The sequence below is a fragment of the Scyliorhinus torazame genome, chromosome 6 (assembly GCF_047496885.1).
Source record: "Scyliorhinus torazame isolate Kashiwa2021f chromosome 6, sScyTor2.1, whole genome shotgun sequence".
Lineage (NCBI taxonomy): Eukaryota > Metazoa > Chordata > Chondrichthyes > Carcharhiniformes > Scyliorhinidae > Scyliorhinus > Scyliorhinus torazame.
The window spans coordinates 255,627,893-255,643,459 of record NC_092712.1 but is presented as its reverse complement, the minus strand read 5'-3'; the positions used below and the strand labels follow the sequence as shown (position 1 = coordinate 255,643,459).

At 45.1% G+C, this 15,567-nt stretch overlaps 1 protein-coding gene across 7 annotated transcripts in view; it reads left to right on the top strand.

The window, feature by feature from the left end:
• LOC140425375 (zinc finger protein 40-like) overlaps positions 1-15,567 on the top strand; it is a 324,458-nt gene that overhangs the window by 255,211 nt on the left and 53,680 nt on the right. For 6 of the 7 annotated variants that reach the window (XM_072509579.1, XM_072509575.1, XM_072509576.1 and 3 more), the window contains 2 exons: positions 9,276-9,451; positions 14,414-14,515. In XM_072509579.1, the coding sequence (XP_072365680.1) occupies positions 9,276-9,451; positions 14,414-14,515 (278 nt within the window). The remainder of the gene's footprint in view (positions 1-9,275; positions 9,452-14,413; positions 14,516-15,567) is intronic. The other variant, XM_072509580.1, reaches the window with a different exon arrangement.

The following is a 15,567-nucleotide window of genomic DNA, read 5'->3' as shown; positions in this document are numbered from 1 at the left end:
TTTAGCTTAATCAACAATCGTTTCAAAAACACTTGTGGAACTGAACCATCCTTCCGATGTCCCATCAGTTCATCAAAAACACTCGTGGAACTAAACCATCTTTCTGATGTCCCATCAGTTCCAAAATTAACCCAAAACTGAACTATCAATATTATGATATCCCATCAGTTTAATTTTCTAATCCCCAGACTGACCTTTGATTTCGTCGAGACGATCTTTCCGTACCAACCGTGAGTGACCAGACCAATCAGACCATGAGAAGAGGGGAAAATCAATGTGTCTCATTTTCCAGCTACACACATTGTGGGCCCGTTTCCACTTTCCTTGTCCAACATCGGTCTAATTCTGATTTCGCAGCTGGCCGGCGACCGTCTGGAGAAATCCCAGGTTTCGGCACCAAATGACAATATTGAATTCTTTACCCGTCAGTCTGGCCTCAATAAAACTCGAGATGGATTTGTAGGTATAGTATTATTTATTTATAACCAACTTGCAAGTCTGACTCGCTTCACAATGAGCCTCAGAACATACAAGCTGTCTTCTGAAACCCTAGGAACCGAGTGAGGTCGGAGACGAAGAGATCTCTGCAAATACATTCAAATGGCATCAAGTTTCACATACAAGATTCCCATAGGCCATCCTATACCCCTCCTGACCTGGCCATACATCCTGCTTGGCTCACTTCGCATTCCATAACCCTAGGACTCTTGTTACCCAGCATCCTTTCCCCATCCTTGCCATGCTTTCTGAAATCCTTTATCTGTGAACTTACTACTATTAGACTGATCACATCCACATTACTGTAACTAATATTTGAACTAACTATTTTATAATCACGTTCGTTTGTTCAATTCCTCACTTTCCTCAAGTAAGGGGATCAAAACTGTGCACAATACTCCAGATGTGGTCTCACCAATGCCTTGTATAGTTGCAACAACAGTTCCTTACCTGAATACTCATAAGAACATAAGAACTAGGAACAGGAGTCGGCCATCTGGCCCCTCGAGACTGCTCCGCCATTTAATGAGATCATGGCTGATCTTTGTGGACTCAGCTCCACTCTCCGGCCCGTACACCACATCCCCGAATCCCTTTATTCTTTAGAAAGGTATCTATCTTTTTCTTAAAAACGTTAAAGAAGGAGCCTCAACTGCTTCACTGGGCAAGGAAGTCCAGAGATTCACAACCCTTTGAGTGAAGAAGTTCATCCTACACTCTGTCCTAAATCTACCTCCCCTTATTTTGAGGCTATGCCCCCTAGTTCTGCTTTCCCCGACCAGTGGAAACAACCTGCCCGCATCTATCCTATCTATTCCCGTCATAATTTTATATGTCTCAATAAGATCCCCCCGCAGCCTTCTAAACTCCAATGAGTACAGTCCCAGTCTACTCAACCTCTCGTCATAATCTAATCCCCTCAACTCTGGGATCAACCTAGTGAATCTCCTCTGCACTCTCTCCAGTGCCAATATGTCCTTTCTCAGGTAAGGAGACCAAAACTGAACACAATACTCCAGATGCGGCCTCACCAACACCCTATACAATTGCAGCATAACCTCACTAGTCTTGAACTCCATCCCTCTAGCAATGAAAGACAAAACTCGATTAGCCTTCTTAATCACCTGTTGCACCTGCACACCAACGTTTTGCGACTCGTGCCCCAGCACACCCAGGTCCCTCTGCACAGCAGCATGTTTTAACATCTTACCGTTTAAATAATAATCCATTCTGCTGTTATTCCTCCCAAAATGGATAGCCTCACACTTGGCAACATTGAATTCCATCTGCCAGACCCTAGCCCATTCACCTAACCTATCCAAATCCTTCTGCAGACTTCCGGTATCCTCTGCACTTTTTGCTTTACCACTTATCTTAGTGTCGTCTGCAAACTTTGACACATTGCACTTGGTCCCCAACTCCAAACCGTCTATGTAAATTGTGAACAACTGCGGGCCCAACACTGATCCTTGAGAGACCCCACTCGTTACAGGTTGCCAACCAGAGAAACACCCGTTTATCCCCACTCTCTGCTTTCTGTTAGTTAACCAATCCTCTACCTATGCTACCACTTTACCCTCCATGCCATGCATCTTTAGTTTATGCAGCAACCTTTTGTGTGGCACCTTGTCAAAAGCTTTCTGGAAACCCAGATATACCACATCCATTGGCTCCCCGTTATCTACTGCACTGGTAACGTCCTCAAAAAATTCTACCAAATTAGTCCGACACGACCTACCCTTTGTGAACCCATGCTGCGTCTGCCCAATGAGACTATTTCCCTCCAGGTGCCCCGCTATTTCCTCCTTAATGATAGATTCCAGCATTTTCCCTACAACTCTATTCCTTTTGCTATAAATTCCAACATTCCATTCACTTTCTTTATTATCTGTTGCACCTCCATGCTAATTTTCTGTGACTCATGAATGAGGACCTCCAGATCCCTCTGTACCGGAGCACCCCAAAGTCTCTCCCAATTTAGATAATTTGCCTTCCCATTTTTCCAACCAAAATAAATGACCTCACACTTATCCACATTAAACTCCATCTGCCACATTTTGACCCACTCTCCTAACCTTTCTATATCCATTTGTAAGGTTTTTTTATCCTCATTGTCAATTATTCCTTTCTCATTACACAATGCCTAGTCTAGGATGGTCTGCTCTCTGGTTGATACCTCAAAGTATTGGTCCAGAAAACCATCCTCGTGTGCACTCCAGGTATCTTCTATGGTATTGTTATTAATTTGATTTGCCCAACCTGTAGCAGATTAATGGTCACCCATAATTATAGATGTTCCTTTATCACGTGTCTCTAACTTCCTATTTAATGCCATTCCCATCATCACCACTAGAAGTTGGGGGTCTATATACAACCCCCACTAACGTTTTTTGCCAATTGGTGTTACTCAACTCTACCGATACAGGTTCCACATCGTCGGAGCTAATATCCTTCCTTACTAATGAGTTAATTTCCTCTTTAACCAGCAATGCAACTCCACTGCCTTTTCCTATTTGTTTGTCCTTCCTAAGTACTGAATACCAGTGGCTGTTCAATTCCCAACCCTGGGGTCGCCCTGCACCCATGTCTCTGAAATCCTGACTATATCACACCTGTTTACATCTATTTGCATGATTAATTCATCCACTTTATTGCGAATGCTCCACACATTAAGGCACACAGTCTTGAGGCTTGTATTTTTAACATTCCTTGTCCCAGTCCCATTATTTATCACATGGCCCTGTTTGATTCTGGCCCTTGATTTCTCTGCCTATCATTTCTTATTCCACTTTGTCTTTTGTTCTTGTCTGTGTTTCCACCTCCTGTGACTCCTTGCATAGGTTTCCACCCCCCTACCATTTTAGTTTAAACCCTTCCCCTAGGACATCAGTCCCAGTCTTGCCCAGGTGTAACCTGTCCAGTGTGTACTGGTCCCACCTCCCCCAGAACCAGTCCCAATATGCCAGGAATCTGAAACACTCTCCTTTCATACCATCTCTTCAGCCACGTGTCCATCTGATATATCCTGCTATTTCTGCTCTGACGAGCACGTGCCACTGGTAGTAATCCTGAGATCACTAACTTGGAGGTTCTACTTTTCAACTTATTTCCTAGCTCCCTAAATTCTGCTTTTAGGACCTTATTCGTTTCTTTACCAATGTTGTCTGTGCCAATGTTTACTACCACCATTGGCTGTTCACCCTCCCCTTTCAGAACGTTCTGTTCTCTTGAGACAGCCTTGACCCTCGCACCAGGGAGGCAACAATCATAGAGTCTTGTTTTCAACTTCAGAAACGCCTATCTATTCCCCTTACAATTGAATTCTCTATAACTATTGAATTCTGACACTCTTTGCTCCTCTCCTGTGCAGCAGAGCCAACCTTGGTGCAACAAATTTGACTGTTGCTCCATTCCCCTGAGAGGTTATTCCTCCAACAGCATCCAAAACGGTATGTCTGTTTGCAAGGAAATTGCCATTGGAGATTCCTGCACTGCCTGCCTAGTCCTCTTGTTCTGCCTGGCGGTCACCCATTTCCTTCTTCCTGTGGAGTCTTGGCCTGCAGTGTGACCACCTCTACCACCTCTATATGTGCTATCCACGATACTCTCCACCTTGTGGATGCTCCACAGTGACTCCAGCTCCGAAACCTGGGCTTCCAGGAGCTGTAGCTGGAGACACTTCCTGCACACATGCTGACCCCAGACACTGGAAATGTTCCTGGTTTCCCACAGAGCAGGAGGAGCACATCATATCATGGTTTTGAGTTCTCCTGCCATAACTTACCCCTTTAAATTAAACCTGTTAGAAGATACTTAAAATCAAATAAGATCAAATACTCTAGTACCCGTCTTACCTCATTAGTACAGAATATAGCCCCTAGACCACAGAATAAAAACCTTACAAACTATAAGTGATAAAAGTAGTAAATACTTACCTGGCTGCATTCCACTCACCCAATTAGCTGCTTGCACTTGCCCGCTGTCACTTTCAAATCCTGATGTCACTTCAGGAGCTTCAAACTCCAAGCTAGCACTCTGTTCTCACTTTTTCTCGCGCTCTTTTATCCTATGGCTCTGCTCTCAGTCTTGCACTATTTTATTCTCCCAACTCCACTCTCAGCCTCGGACTCTTTATCCTCGAGCCTCAGTCTAGCTCTTTCCTGCTCTCTTTTATCTCCCCAACTCCACTGGTTTTCCTGTGATTTTGTTATTTTCAACAAAAACTGACTGCAGGATACTGTTCCCAGACTGTTTCACTGTGATGCTGACTGCCCCTATTCCCCGAAGATAAGACACCATTAATAATATAACACAGTTATCCTCTGTGGGTGAAGCGGTGGCACAGTGGTTAGCACTGCTGCCTAATAGCACCAGGAACCCGGGATCAATTCCGGCTTGGGTCACTGTGTGGAGTTTGTATGCTCTACCTGGGTATGAATGCGTTTCCTCCGGGTTCTCCGGTTTCCTCCCACAGTCCAAAGATGTGCAGGTTAGGTGGATTGGTCATGATAAATTGTCCCTTAGTGTCCAGGGATGGGCAGCTTAGGTTATGGGGTTACGGGAATAGGGGTGAAGTGGGTATAGGTGGAGTGCTCATTTCAAGGGTCGGTGCGGACTAGATGAGCCGAATGGCCTCCTGCACTAGAGGCATTCTATTCTATGAAACTAAAACTTTATGCAGTCATGTCAACGCCTGGCAGACCTTGCTCAGAAGAGACCTACTAGGACAGTGTTCTTCAAACTTTTTTTCCAGGGACTCATTTTTACCAACCGGCCAACCTTCGGGGCCCAATCTGGCCGACCTTCACGACCCGCGCCGGCCGACCTGAGTGACCCACCATTTTCTCTCACCTTGTTTGCTGCTGACTAAAATGGAGGAAATGGTTTTGGGTCCCTTTGGCCCTCATACACGCTTCTCCAATGGAACCTGTTGGATGAAGGTGAAGCCTTCCAGTGTCGGAAAGTATGGAGTCTCCATCTGTCCAAAGTTCTGCATTTTTTTTCTGGTAAAAATTTATCAAATAAACCCCCCCTGAACTTGTAAAAATAATAAAATAAAATGAATAAAATAAATGAATAAACCCCCCCCCCCCCCGAACGTGTAAAACAAAAAGCTGTGACCGATCATCGGCGCGCATGCACAGTGCGGCCGCAGATTTTTACATGTCGTGGCCTTTTTGAAGGCTGCTTGCAGCCGGCGTTTTTAACAGCCGGCTGCTGTGGCTGTTGCGCGCAGATTTGCGCAATCGGAGCACCGCGACGGACGGCACTGCCACCCGCCTGGGACCCACCCACGGGTCGCGTCCCCGAGTTTGACAATGCTTGTACTAGGAGACCAGAACCTCCTGATTAAAGTGGCACAATTCTTCAAGGACACCCGATGGCCTGGAAAAGGAGCCTGAGAAAGGAAAACCAGCGATCTAGAGTCCAAGCCCGATCGCACCTCCTAGAAACACCTGCCAAATGTGTGGTCGAAGTTGTGGCTCTCGGATCGGGCTCCTCAGCCATGCAAGGACGCACAGAATCCATGACCAGTTACACGGAGTTTCTTAGGTGGGCAATCACACTCGTTAGCGAGTGATCACCGAAGTAAAATATACAACAGTAACTAAAGTGGTAATTCAGAATTAGTGTGACAAAACTTAAATTGTGTTGAACTCATCGGTTTAGTTCCATTACTCTTTCTATACTGCCCTACTGCCCATTTCTCTCTTAATATTGATCTTTGAGCAGGACCTGTGATTGGTTGCTGGAGCTATTCAAGCCACTGCTCAGCTGCTCCCGGAGGACTTGCATTAAGAACCTCATTGTAACAAAACAAGCTGAAAGAGAGAATACAGATCCACTTTACCAACAGAAGGTCTCATGATTTGTGGGGTGTACTTTGGGGGGGTGTATTGGGAAAATTAATAAGACATTGTAGACCAGTTTATCCTTAGTCAGTCACAGCTATGCTGTACACAAGAAAGCAAATGCAAAAGCATGCTATGAAGTAACTGCATCAACAAGCTATATTTGATTGCCTAAATCAGCACATTGTGTAGAATTTGGAATGACATTTGTATGATAATTGCAAAATTATATTTTGAACACTAACATTTTTAAATGTCTTCTAAAGTGGATACGCACTGAATGCATAAGGGTAATTGACCTCTCTGCTGGGAGAAACAGGGCATTCTTGTCTACTCTACCTAAGCCCTTCATAATCTTGTACATCTCAATCAGGTGACTCCTCGGCCTCCTCAGTTCCAAGGAAAGCAACCCCAGCCTCTCCAATCTTTCCTCATAGTTGCAATTTTCAAGCCCTGGCAACATTTTTGTACTCTCTCCAGAGTGATTATGTCCTACCTGTGACAGTGACCAGAACTGTGCACAAAATTCCAGGTGTGACATTCCTCTTTTGTATTCAATACCACAACCAATAAAGGAAAGTATTCTATATGCTTTCTTTACTACCTTATCCACCGCTCCTGACTCTTTCAGGGACCTGTGGACATAGACTCCAAGATGTTTCCCTTACTCTACCCCTCCCAATATCCTCCCATTTAATTTGTCTTCTACAGATTTGTTTGCCCTCGCCACATTTCTCTGGATTGAATTCCATCTGCCACTTTTCCATTCACTCAACCAAACCATTGATACTATTCTGAAAACAGCTATCGTTTTCATTTTGGATACAATAGCTATCCTCTTCACTATCAACTACATGGCCAATTTATGTGTCATCTGTAAACTTCCCAATTGTGCCTCCCACATTTAAGTCCAACAAATAGCTAGGAACCTAACACTGAGCCCTGTGGAACGCCACTGGAAACCGTTTTCAATTCCTGAAAATATCCATCAATCATTACTCTTTTGTGTCCTGTCGCTGAGACAATTTTGGATCCAACTCGTCATGTTTCCCTATATCCCATGGCCTCTTACTTTTCTGAGGTCCATGTGGGACCTTGTTAAAAGCCTTACTGAAATCCATGTAGACAACACCTACTGCACTACTCTCATCAATTCTCCTTGTTACTTCCTCAAAAAAATGTGATTAAATTAGTAAAACACTCCTCCTCTTAAACTAAAATGTCTATCATCCCTCTCCTTCGTGAAGGCAGAGACAAAGCTCTTGTTGGGAACCCTGCAGACATCTTCAGCACCAGTGCACAAATTACCATGTACATCTCTGGGCCCTGTTCTTTCCTTAGTTATTCTCTTAGTCTTAATATACTTCCTTGTGTGGTTCTAATTTTTTTGTTGTTTAAAACCGAGATGAGGAGGAATTTCTTCAGCCAGAGGGTGTTGAATCTGTGGAACTTTTTGCCGCAGAAGGCTGTGGAGGCCAAATCACTGACTGTCTTTAAGACCGAGATAGATAGGTTTTTGATCAATATGGGGACCAGGGGTTATGGGCAGGAGAATGGGGATGAGAAAACTATCAGCCATGATTGAATGGCATGGCAGACACGATGGGCCGAGTGGCCTAATTCTTCTCCTATGTCTTATGGTCTTATCGTACCCTCCTGCCATATCTTTGCTGGAAGTGTGGTGAGATGGTGTTCTTGTGTTTCACCAGACATGTAATTGTGAAATAAATGTTAGAAGTGAAATTCAGGATCAGAAAGAATAGGGGACAATTAAATGCAATAATTGCATTGAGGAGGATTGATAAAGTTCGGAGTGTTGCTTAAAAGAGAAGTACATTGCTAAAGCTGTTTGTCTTGCACTCTTGGACAAATTCAAGAATGCCACATTTCAAACGATTTGTGCTGCTGATTGGTTTGCAAGGATTTTTTCCCTTTATTCAGTTCATGGGATGTGGACATCGCTGGCTGGGTCAGCATTTATTGGCCATCCCTGAGGGCAATTAGGTCCGGAGTCACATATCGGCCAGACCAAGTAAGGTTGACTGATTTCCTTCCCTAAAGGACATTAGTGAACCAGATGGTTTTTTACAACAATCGACAATGGCTTCATGGTCATCATTAGAATTCTAATTCCAGAATTGTATTGAATTCAGATTCCACCATCTGCCCTGGTGGTATTGGAACCCAGGGCCCCAGAGCATTATTCTGGTGGGTCTCTGGATTACTAGTCCAGTGACAATACCACTACATCACTACTCCCCCATCCCCCACCGCCCCCCGATTGGTCGAAGCGATGTCACGGCAAAGGCAACGGAGCATTTATAGGCTCCACAAGCTCCCGGGTAATTTTAAAAAGAGACAGGACATATTTCTTTTGTTTGCAGGGAACGGTCCTTGTGTCTGAATATATGTCACTTCTAACAAGTGTAAATGAGCCATGTTATGAGCTAGACCAATTGTGTTAAATTACTTGTTAGTGTAGGTATTAGCTTACTCAGGATTGTTTGGCAAGTGTACCCTATTGCAGAATCGCATCCAATGGCTGAGCCCACCACCAGAAGGGAGACATTGCTGTTAAGTTCGAATTACTTTCACAATTTGCGGGACGGAACCTCATTAAAATGTTGTATTACTGATTTGCTTGCTCAGAGCAAGATACTCGGACCCCCTAATGCTTGTATGGTGTAGTTAAACTGAAAGTGGGTATATTTGCAGTGGATTGTACTTAAATGTTCCTGCTGTGGGAGGAGGTGGTGAGTAAAATCACCCTCAATGTCTTGTGAAAATGTGCAGCTGAGTTTTAGTCTGAGTGCAGTGTGTTGATTTGATTACAGTCTTCACTTGTACTTTTATACAATTCTGTGTTTTGGGAACCAGAAAGACTAAAGTAATAAATTATAACACAACTTTTTTTTTCTTTTAAAGATACAAATCAAATGAAGAATATGTCTATGTTCGGGGCCGAGGGAGGGGCAAGTACATTTGTGAGGAATGTGGAATACGTTGCAAGAAGCCGAGTATGTTAAGAAAACACATTCGCACCCATACTGACCTTCGACCTTATCACTGCACCTATTGCAACTTCTCCTTTAAAACAAAAGGTAAGTTGATGATGATGCATACAGTGGCACAAGCTAAATACACCCAAGTTTACTGGTATAGAGCGGTTCTATTAGCATGCTTTGTGCAATGCCTATTACGCAGATTGTGGAAACTTGTATGATCCCTTCACTTTACATCATTAAGTCACAGCCCCAAAGGTGGAGAATGCAAAATGCCCAATACAGGTAAATGTTCTGACCTTTACTTCTCTTTATTTCTTTCTCATTTCTCAACCATAAACTTTCTTACTTTAAAAAAACACAAAACATTTAAGGATTTGTGACTTGGCTCCTGTGTAATCTAGATCCTAGATCCTATCAGCTGGATAAATTGGTGGGTGATGTTAGCAAGGCTGCATTTATTGGATATCACTTGTTATCTTTGATGTGGAGATGCCGGCGTTGGACTGGGATGAGCACAGTAAGAAGTCTTACAACACCAGGTTAAAGTCCAACAGGTTTGTTTCAATATCACTAGCTTTCGGAGCGCTGTACTTGAGGAAGGAGCAGCGCTCCGAAAGCTAGTGACATTGAAACAAACCTGTTGGACTTTAACCTGGTGTTGTAAGACTTCTTACTTGTTGTCTTGAGGAGGGTACGGAACACCTACAGGAAAAGATTTTTTACAACTCAGTGAGAGTTAAGAATTACCCACATCGTGTAACATTGGAGGTACATTATAGATATGAGTGGAGCCAGAGGGGATTTACAGTGAAACACACACTGCCTAGGCACAGGGACCCGACCAATGCGGGGGCCCCACGGCAGCCGGTGCACTGGGCATCCAATCAGAACCGGATTACTCTGCATTTGCTGATAGGCTCATTCTATCAGCAAGAAATGCAGAGCAAAATCAGACTGATTGGTGAGCCTGAAAGAGCGGGAAAACACTTGCGCAAGGTTAACTTGAGGAACGAAGAGAGGTGAGGAGGGAGAGGCAGAGACTGTTGAGGTTTTACCATTTTTGCAAAAGGAGAGCAGGTTTGTGACTCGGGCCAGGGCACACCAGCGGCAGCGAGGCGCCGAAAGTCACCACTAGGTGAGGTCAGCCGCCGAGGGGAGCAGCAGGCACGGCGAGCAGGTTACTCGACCCAGGGCTGACGGCAAGCTAACAACTGTGAGGTGACGAAAACCACCACGAGGTGAGGCGAGCAGGCTTGCGGCTCGACCAGGGCAGGCCAGCAACCGCAATTTGCTGAAAGTCACCACGGGGCAGCCGTCGAGGGGAGCAGCAAGCGCGGCGGCAAGCAGGATACATGACCCAGGGCTGATGGCAAGCTGGCAACAGTGAGGCGACAAAAGCCACCACGAGGTGAGGTCAGCCACCAAGGGGAGCAGGTTTGCGACTTAGCCAGGACAGGCCAGCAACAGCAAAGCTCCGAAAGCCACCACGAGGTGAGATCAGCCGACGAGCAGGTTTGTGACTCGACCCAGGGCAGGTCAGCAACAGTGAGGCACGTGGACCGACGCCCCGAATCGAGCCTTAGCCACGAGGAGATGATGAGTGAGGCAGGAAGTTGCCTTCAAGATCCCAGGCAAGCAAGGTGAGTGAAATTGTGAGACTTGGAGGGTGTGATGACTGTGTGATGATGGTGGGTGTATGGGGGGGGGGGGGGGGCGGGGGGGGAGCGGTGCAGGGTATAGCATGGCATGAGGGTGTGGGGGAGGAGAGTGTGAGGGGGGATTGGCCAGGGTAGCAGACTTGCAGGGAGAGAGAGTGTTTCTACAAGTTAAAAGTGATCAATTTGTGTTTTTTTGTGGCTTCTGGCTTTGTGTTCTGTGGGGCAAGGGTAGGTGTGATCAGGAGGGGTGCGAGGTGAGATCAAAAATGAAGGTGAACTGTAAATCCGCCTCTTGAGTGGACCCCTATACATCAGCAGTTAATATAATTCGAAGCTTTTGGTTCACTATAGTTGTGCCATCAGTTAAAAATGGGCGGAGTGTGCACTCCATGCTGCTCCCAAATCCCCCAAAATGGCAGTTGGTCCAATGTACATTGTGAGATCCCAGTTTGCACATTAAAAGAGTCTGCCACTTGAAACAGATGTGTGATTCAGCTGTTCAGCAGTAGGCCTCTTTCAAGGTAGTGTTTTCCTGATAGGGAATGGGAATGGAGTTGTAAGCTTTATACCTGCCACCTTTGAGTCACTGCCACCTGGTTTACATCCAGTGGAGCAAAAGAAAACTCCCACACCTTTTCCTGCTGTTCTTTTCCAAATAGTGTCATGGGGTGTTTAATAGCTCATTGGTAGGATAGGCAGGGCTTCAGTTTCATGTCTCATCTGAAAGGACTACAGCTTTGATAATGCAGCACATGTGCTCAATATTTCACTAAAGAATGAGCACCAAAGTCCTGGATTGAATTTGAACTTGCAGCTTTCTGCTTGGATGAGAATGGTGCCACTGGGCTAAGGATGGTTCATTTTCTAAGAGCATCAATTCTGGCATCCACAGACGGCACTTTTCAGCAGGCCAGCGATTGGGACAATTGAACTCAAGACATGAATTATCAGCACTGACTGCTGTAATTTTTTAAAAATTAATTTACGGAATGTGGGCGTCGCTGGTTAGGCCAGCATTTATTGCCCATCACTAGTTGCCTTTCTAGGTGGTGGTGAGTTGCCTTCTTGAACTGCTGCCATCCTTGAGGTGTAAGTATACCCCCTGTGCTGTTAGGGAGGGAGTTCCACGATTTTGCCCCAGCGACAATGAAGGAACGCCGATATATTTCCAAGTCCGACTGGTAAGATGGCCAGGTGGTGGGGTTCCCGGGTATCTGCTGCTCTTGTCCTTCCAGATGGTAGTGGTCGTTGGTTTGGAAGGTGCTGTCTTAAGGAACCTTGATGAGTTACTGCAGTGCATCTTGTAGATGGTACACAGAGCTGCCATTATTCGTCAGTGGCGGAGGGTTTGAATGTTTGTGGAAGGAGGAGCAATCAAGCGGACTTCTTTGTCATAGATGGTGTCGAGCTTCTTGAGTGTTGTTGGAGCTGCACTCGTCCAGGCAAGTGGAGAGTATTCAATTACACTCCTGACTTGTGCCTTGTATATGGTGGACCGGCTTTGGGGGGATCAGGAGGTAAGATACTCGCCCTAGAATTCTTAGCCTTTGACATGCCTTGGTAGCCACAGTATTAATATGGCTAGTCCAGTTCAGTTTCTCATAAATGGTAACCCCCAGGATGTTGATTGTGGGGGATTCAGCGATGGTAATGCCATTGCATGTCCAGCAGCGATGGTTAGATCTTCTCTTATCGGAGATGGTCATTTGTGGCACGAATGTAGCTTGCCACTTGTCAGCCCAAGCCAGGGTATTGTCTAGGTTTTTGCTGCATTTGGACATGGACTGCTTCATTATCTGAGGAGTCGCAAATTGTGCTGTACAATTGTGCAGTCGTCCGCAAACATCCCCTCTTCTGACCTTATGATGGAAGGGAGATACTTTACACAGCAGCTGAAGATGACTGGGCCTCGGACACTATCCTGAGGAACTCCTGTAGTGATGTCCTGGAGCTGAGATGATTGACGTTCAACCATTTTCCTTGGTGCCAGGTTTGACTCCAACCAGTGGAGAATTTACCCCTTGATTCCCATTAACTCCAATTTAGCTAGGGCTCCTTGATGCCATACTCTGTCAAATGCTGCCTTGATGTCAAGGGCAGTCACTCTCGTCTCTTCTGGCATCGGCTCTTTGTCCATGTTTGAACCAAGGCTGTAATGAGTTCAGGAGCTGAGTGACCCTGGCGGAACCCAAACTGAGTATCCGTGAGCAGGTTATTTATGAGTAAGTGCCACTTGATAGCACTGCTGATGATTCCTTCCATCACTTTGCTCATGATGGAGACTAGACTGATGGGGTGGTAATTGGCGGGTTGCATTTGTCCTGTTTCTTGTGTACAGGACACGCCTGGGCAATTTTCCACATTGCCGGGTAGATGCCAGTGTTGTAGCTGTTCTGGAACAGCTTGGCTAGGGGTGTGACAAAGTTCTGGAGCACAAGTCTACAGTACTATTGCCAGAATATCGTCCATTGTCTTTGCAGTATCCAGTGCCTTCAGCCATTTCTTGATATCACTTGGAGTGAATCGTATTGTCTGAAGACTCACATCTGTGATGCTGGGAACCTCCGGAGGAGACCGAGATGGATCATCCACTTGGCATTTCTGGCTGAAGATTGTTGTGAATTCCTCAGCCTTACCTTTTGCACATATGTGCTGGGTTCCTCCATCATTGAGGATGGGGATGTTTGCGGAGCCACCTCAGTGAGTTGTTTAATAGCCACCACCATTCACATTTGGATGTGGCAGGATTGCAGAGCCTTGATCTGATGCATTGTTTGCTTTCTACCCTCTTGAACATAATGTTTCCTCTTGCACGTGTGGTTTTATAAAGAAAATGTAGCACCAAAAAGATACACAGCAATGTGGAGCTGTGTTCCAAACGGGATGAGAGGTAGCCTGGCAAATTCCACTTGTAGAAATCAAGGTTTTTTGCAGTTTTCTGCTCTTAACTAATTTTCAAGTAGGATCTGAAATCTATGGCATTCCTTACCTCCCTCGGTCTTTTCTTCCTTCCACACCTTCAAACTTATAAAACCAAAGCTTGGTGGCACCTAACCACTTTCCCGACTTGCCTTTGTCTTTTAACCTTTGTATCCTGCACTTTGGATGTGACCCCTGACCTTGGTTTTGCTACAAAAGCAGAAGTAATGATTTACTTAGAAGGATGTTCCTTTCTGATTTCTGTAGCGTTTATACAAAGCTTTTTAATATTGGTTTCATACTGGAGTTAGCTGTTGAATCATTGATAAAATGAATATTGAAGAGAAGGAGCTCAATTTTGAAAATTTGCCGGGATGTATAGCCAAGTATCTGACATGAATTGCTCCAAATGAGGTTAAACATGGATTCTATCACTCCCCCATAAAAGCTGCTCTAGCTGGTATTTTACTTCTTTTCAAAGGAAACCTGACCAAGCACGTGAAGTCCAAAGCTCATAGCAAGAAGTGCATGGAAATGGGAGTGGCAACTGCTCTATTTGAGGATCAAGACACCGATGAGTCAGGTATGGACACACTGTACAAGGGCCAATTTTAATGTTGCCTGCCCAATGGAATCCAGGCACAAGAGCAATTAAAATTACTTCAGTGACTTAAACACACTCCAAATCCACTTCCCGTCTTTTCAATTTTATTCTGCTCTTTTGAGCAGGTGAGTGCGGCACCTGCCAGAAGATTGGAGCCCTTCCATAAATGTGCAAATCCATCTCTGATTAGGATCCAATTGCAATCTTAACTTACGGCCTGCTCAGGGAAGCCATAATGGCTTCCTGGTCAGGGCAGGCAAATCTGGGACCAGAAGTGATTCAGAAAAGTCACTTAGTTTGTTTCCTTCTGGGCCACAAGGAGCAGGAGATGTCCTCGAACCTTCCTCAAGAACTAATGGGCCCCACCCTGCTGGGGCTTGCAATCCTGACACCTCTCTAACTACTCAATTGACAAAGTCAGCCAACTCTTCCCGGATGTTAAATTATCTTGGGCTGCGTTTTGCAGAGAGCCAAATGTACTCTTATCCACTTAACCTTCAATTGTATAGCACTGCTGGCTATATCGATGATACTTCCTCCGAAAAATGAATGTATGTTCGTAGGTAGAGATGACACAGCCAACTGTGTGGTATAATTATCAAGTGATCACTGGAAGCAGAGAATATTGCTGAAATTTTGTTGCAGGCTCTTGATTTGCCATAATAACAGAAACTTCCTTTATGTGGTATATCCAGAGTTTCCATCGTTCGTCTGCCAAAGGTGGGTGGTGGTAGATATTTTTCAGATTTACAGCTGTTTTTGCAGTAATGTTCCCTTGGCCAGTTTTGGGTCCCTTACCCTTTTCAATTTTTATAAGCAACTTAGACTCTCGTTTTGGAGCAGCATTATAAAGTTTGCTGATGACATGAAACTTTGCAGAGTAATAAAACCCATGACCCTGTGACTACTCTGACCCACACGCCCCGGTGGTCCTCGCCCCCACCGAGAGCCCCAGCTCCTCGTTTCCTCATATTGAACTCTGACTGCTGCTGCTTATCCCACTCACTTGATAGACGGATGGAATTTTAACC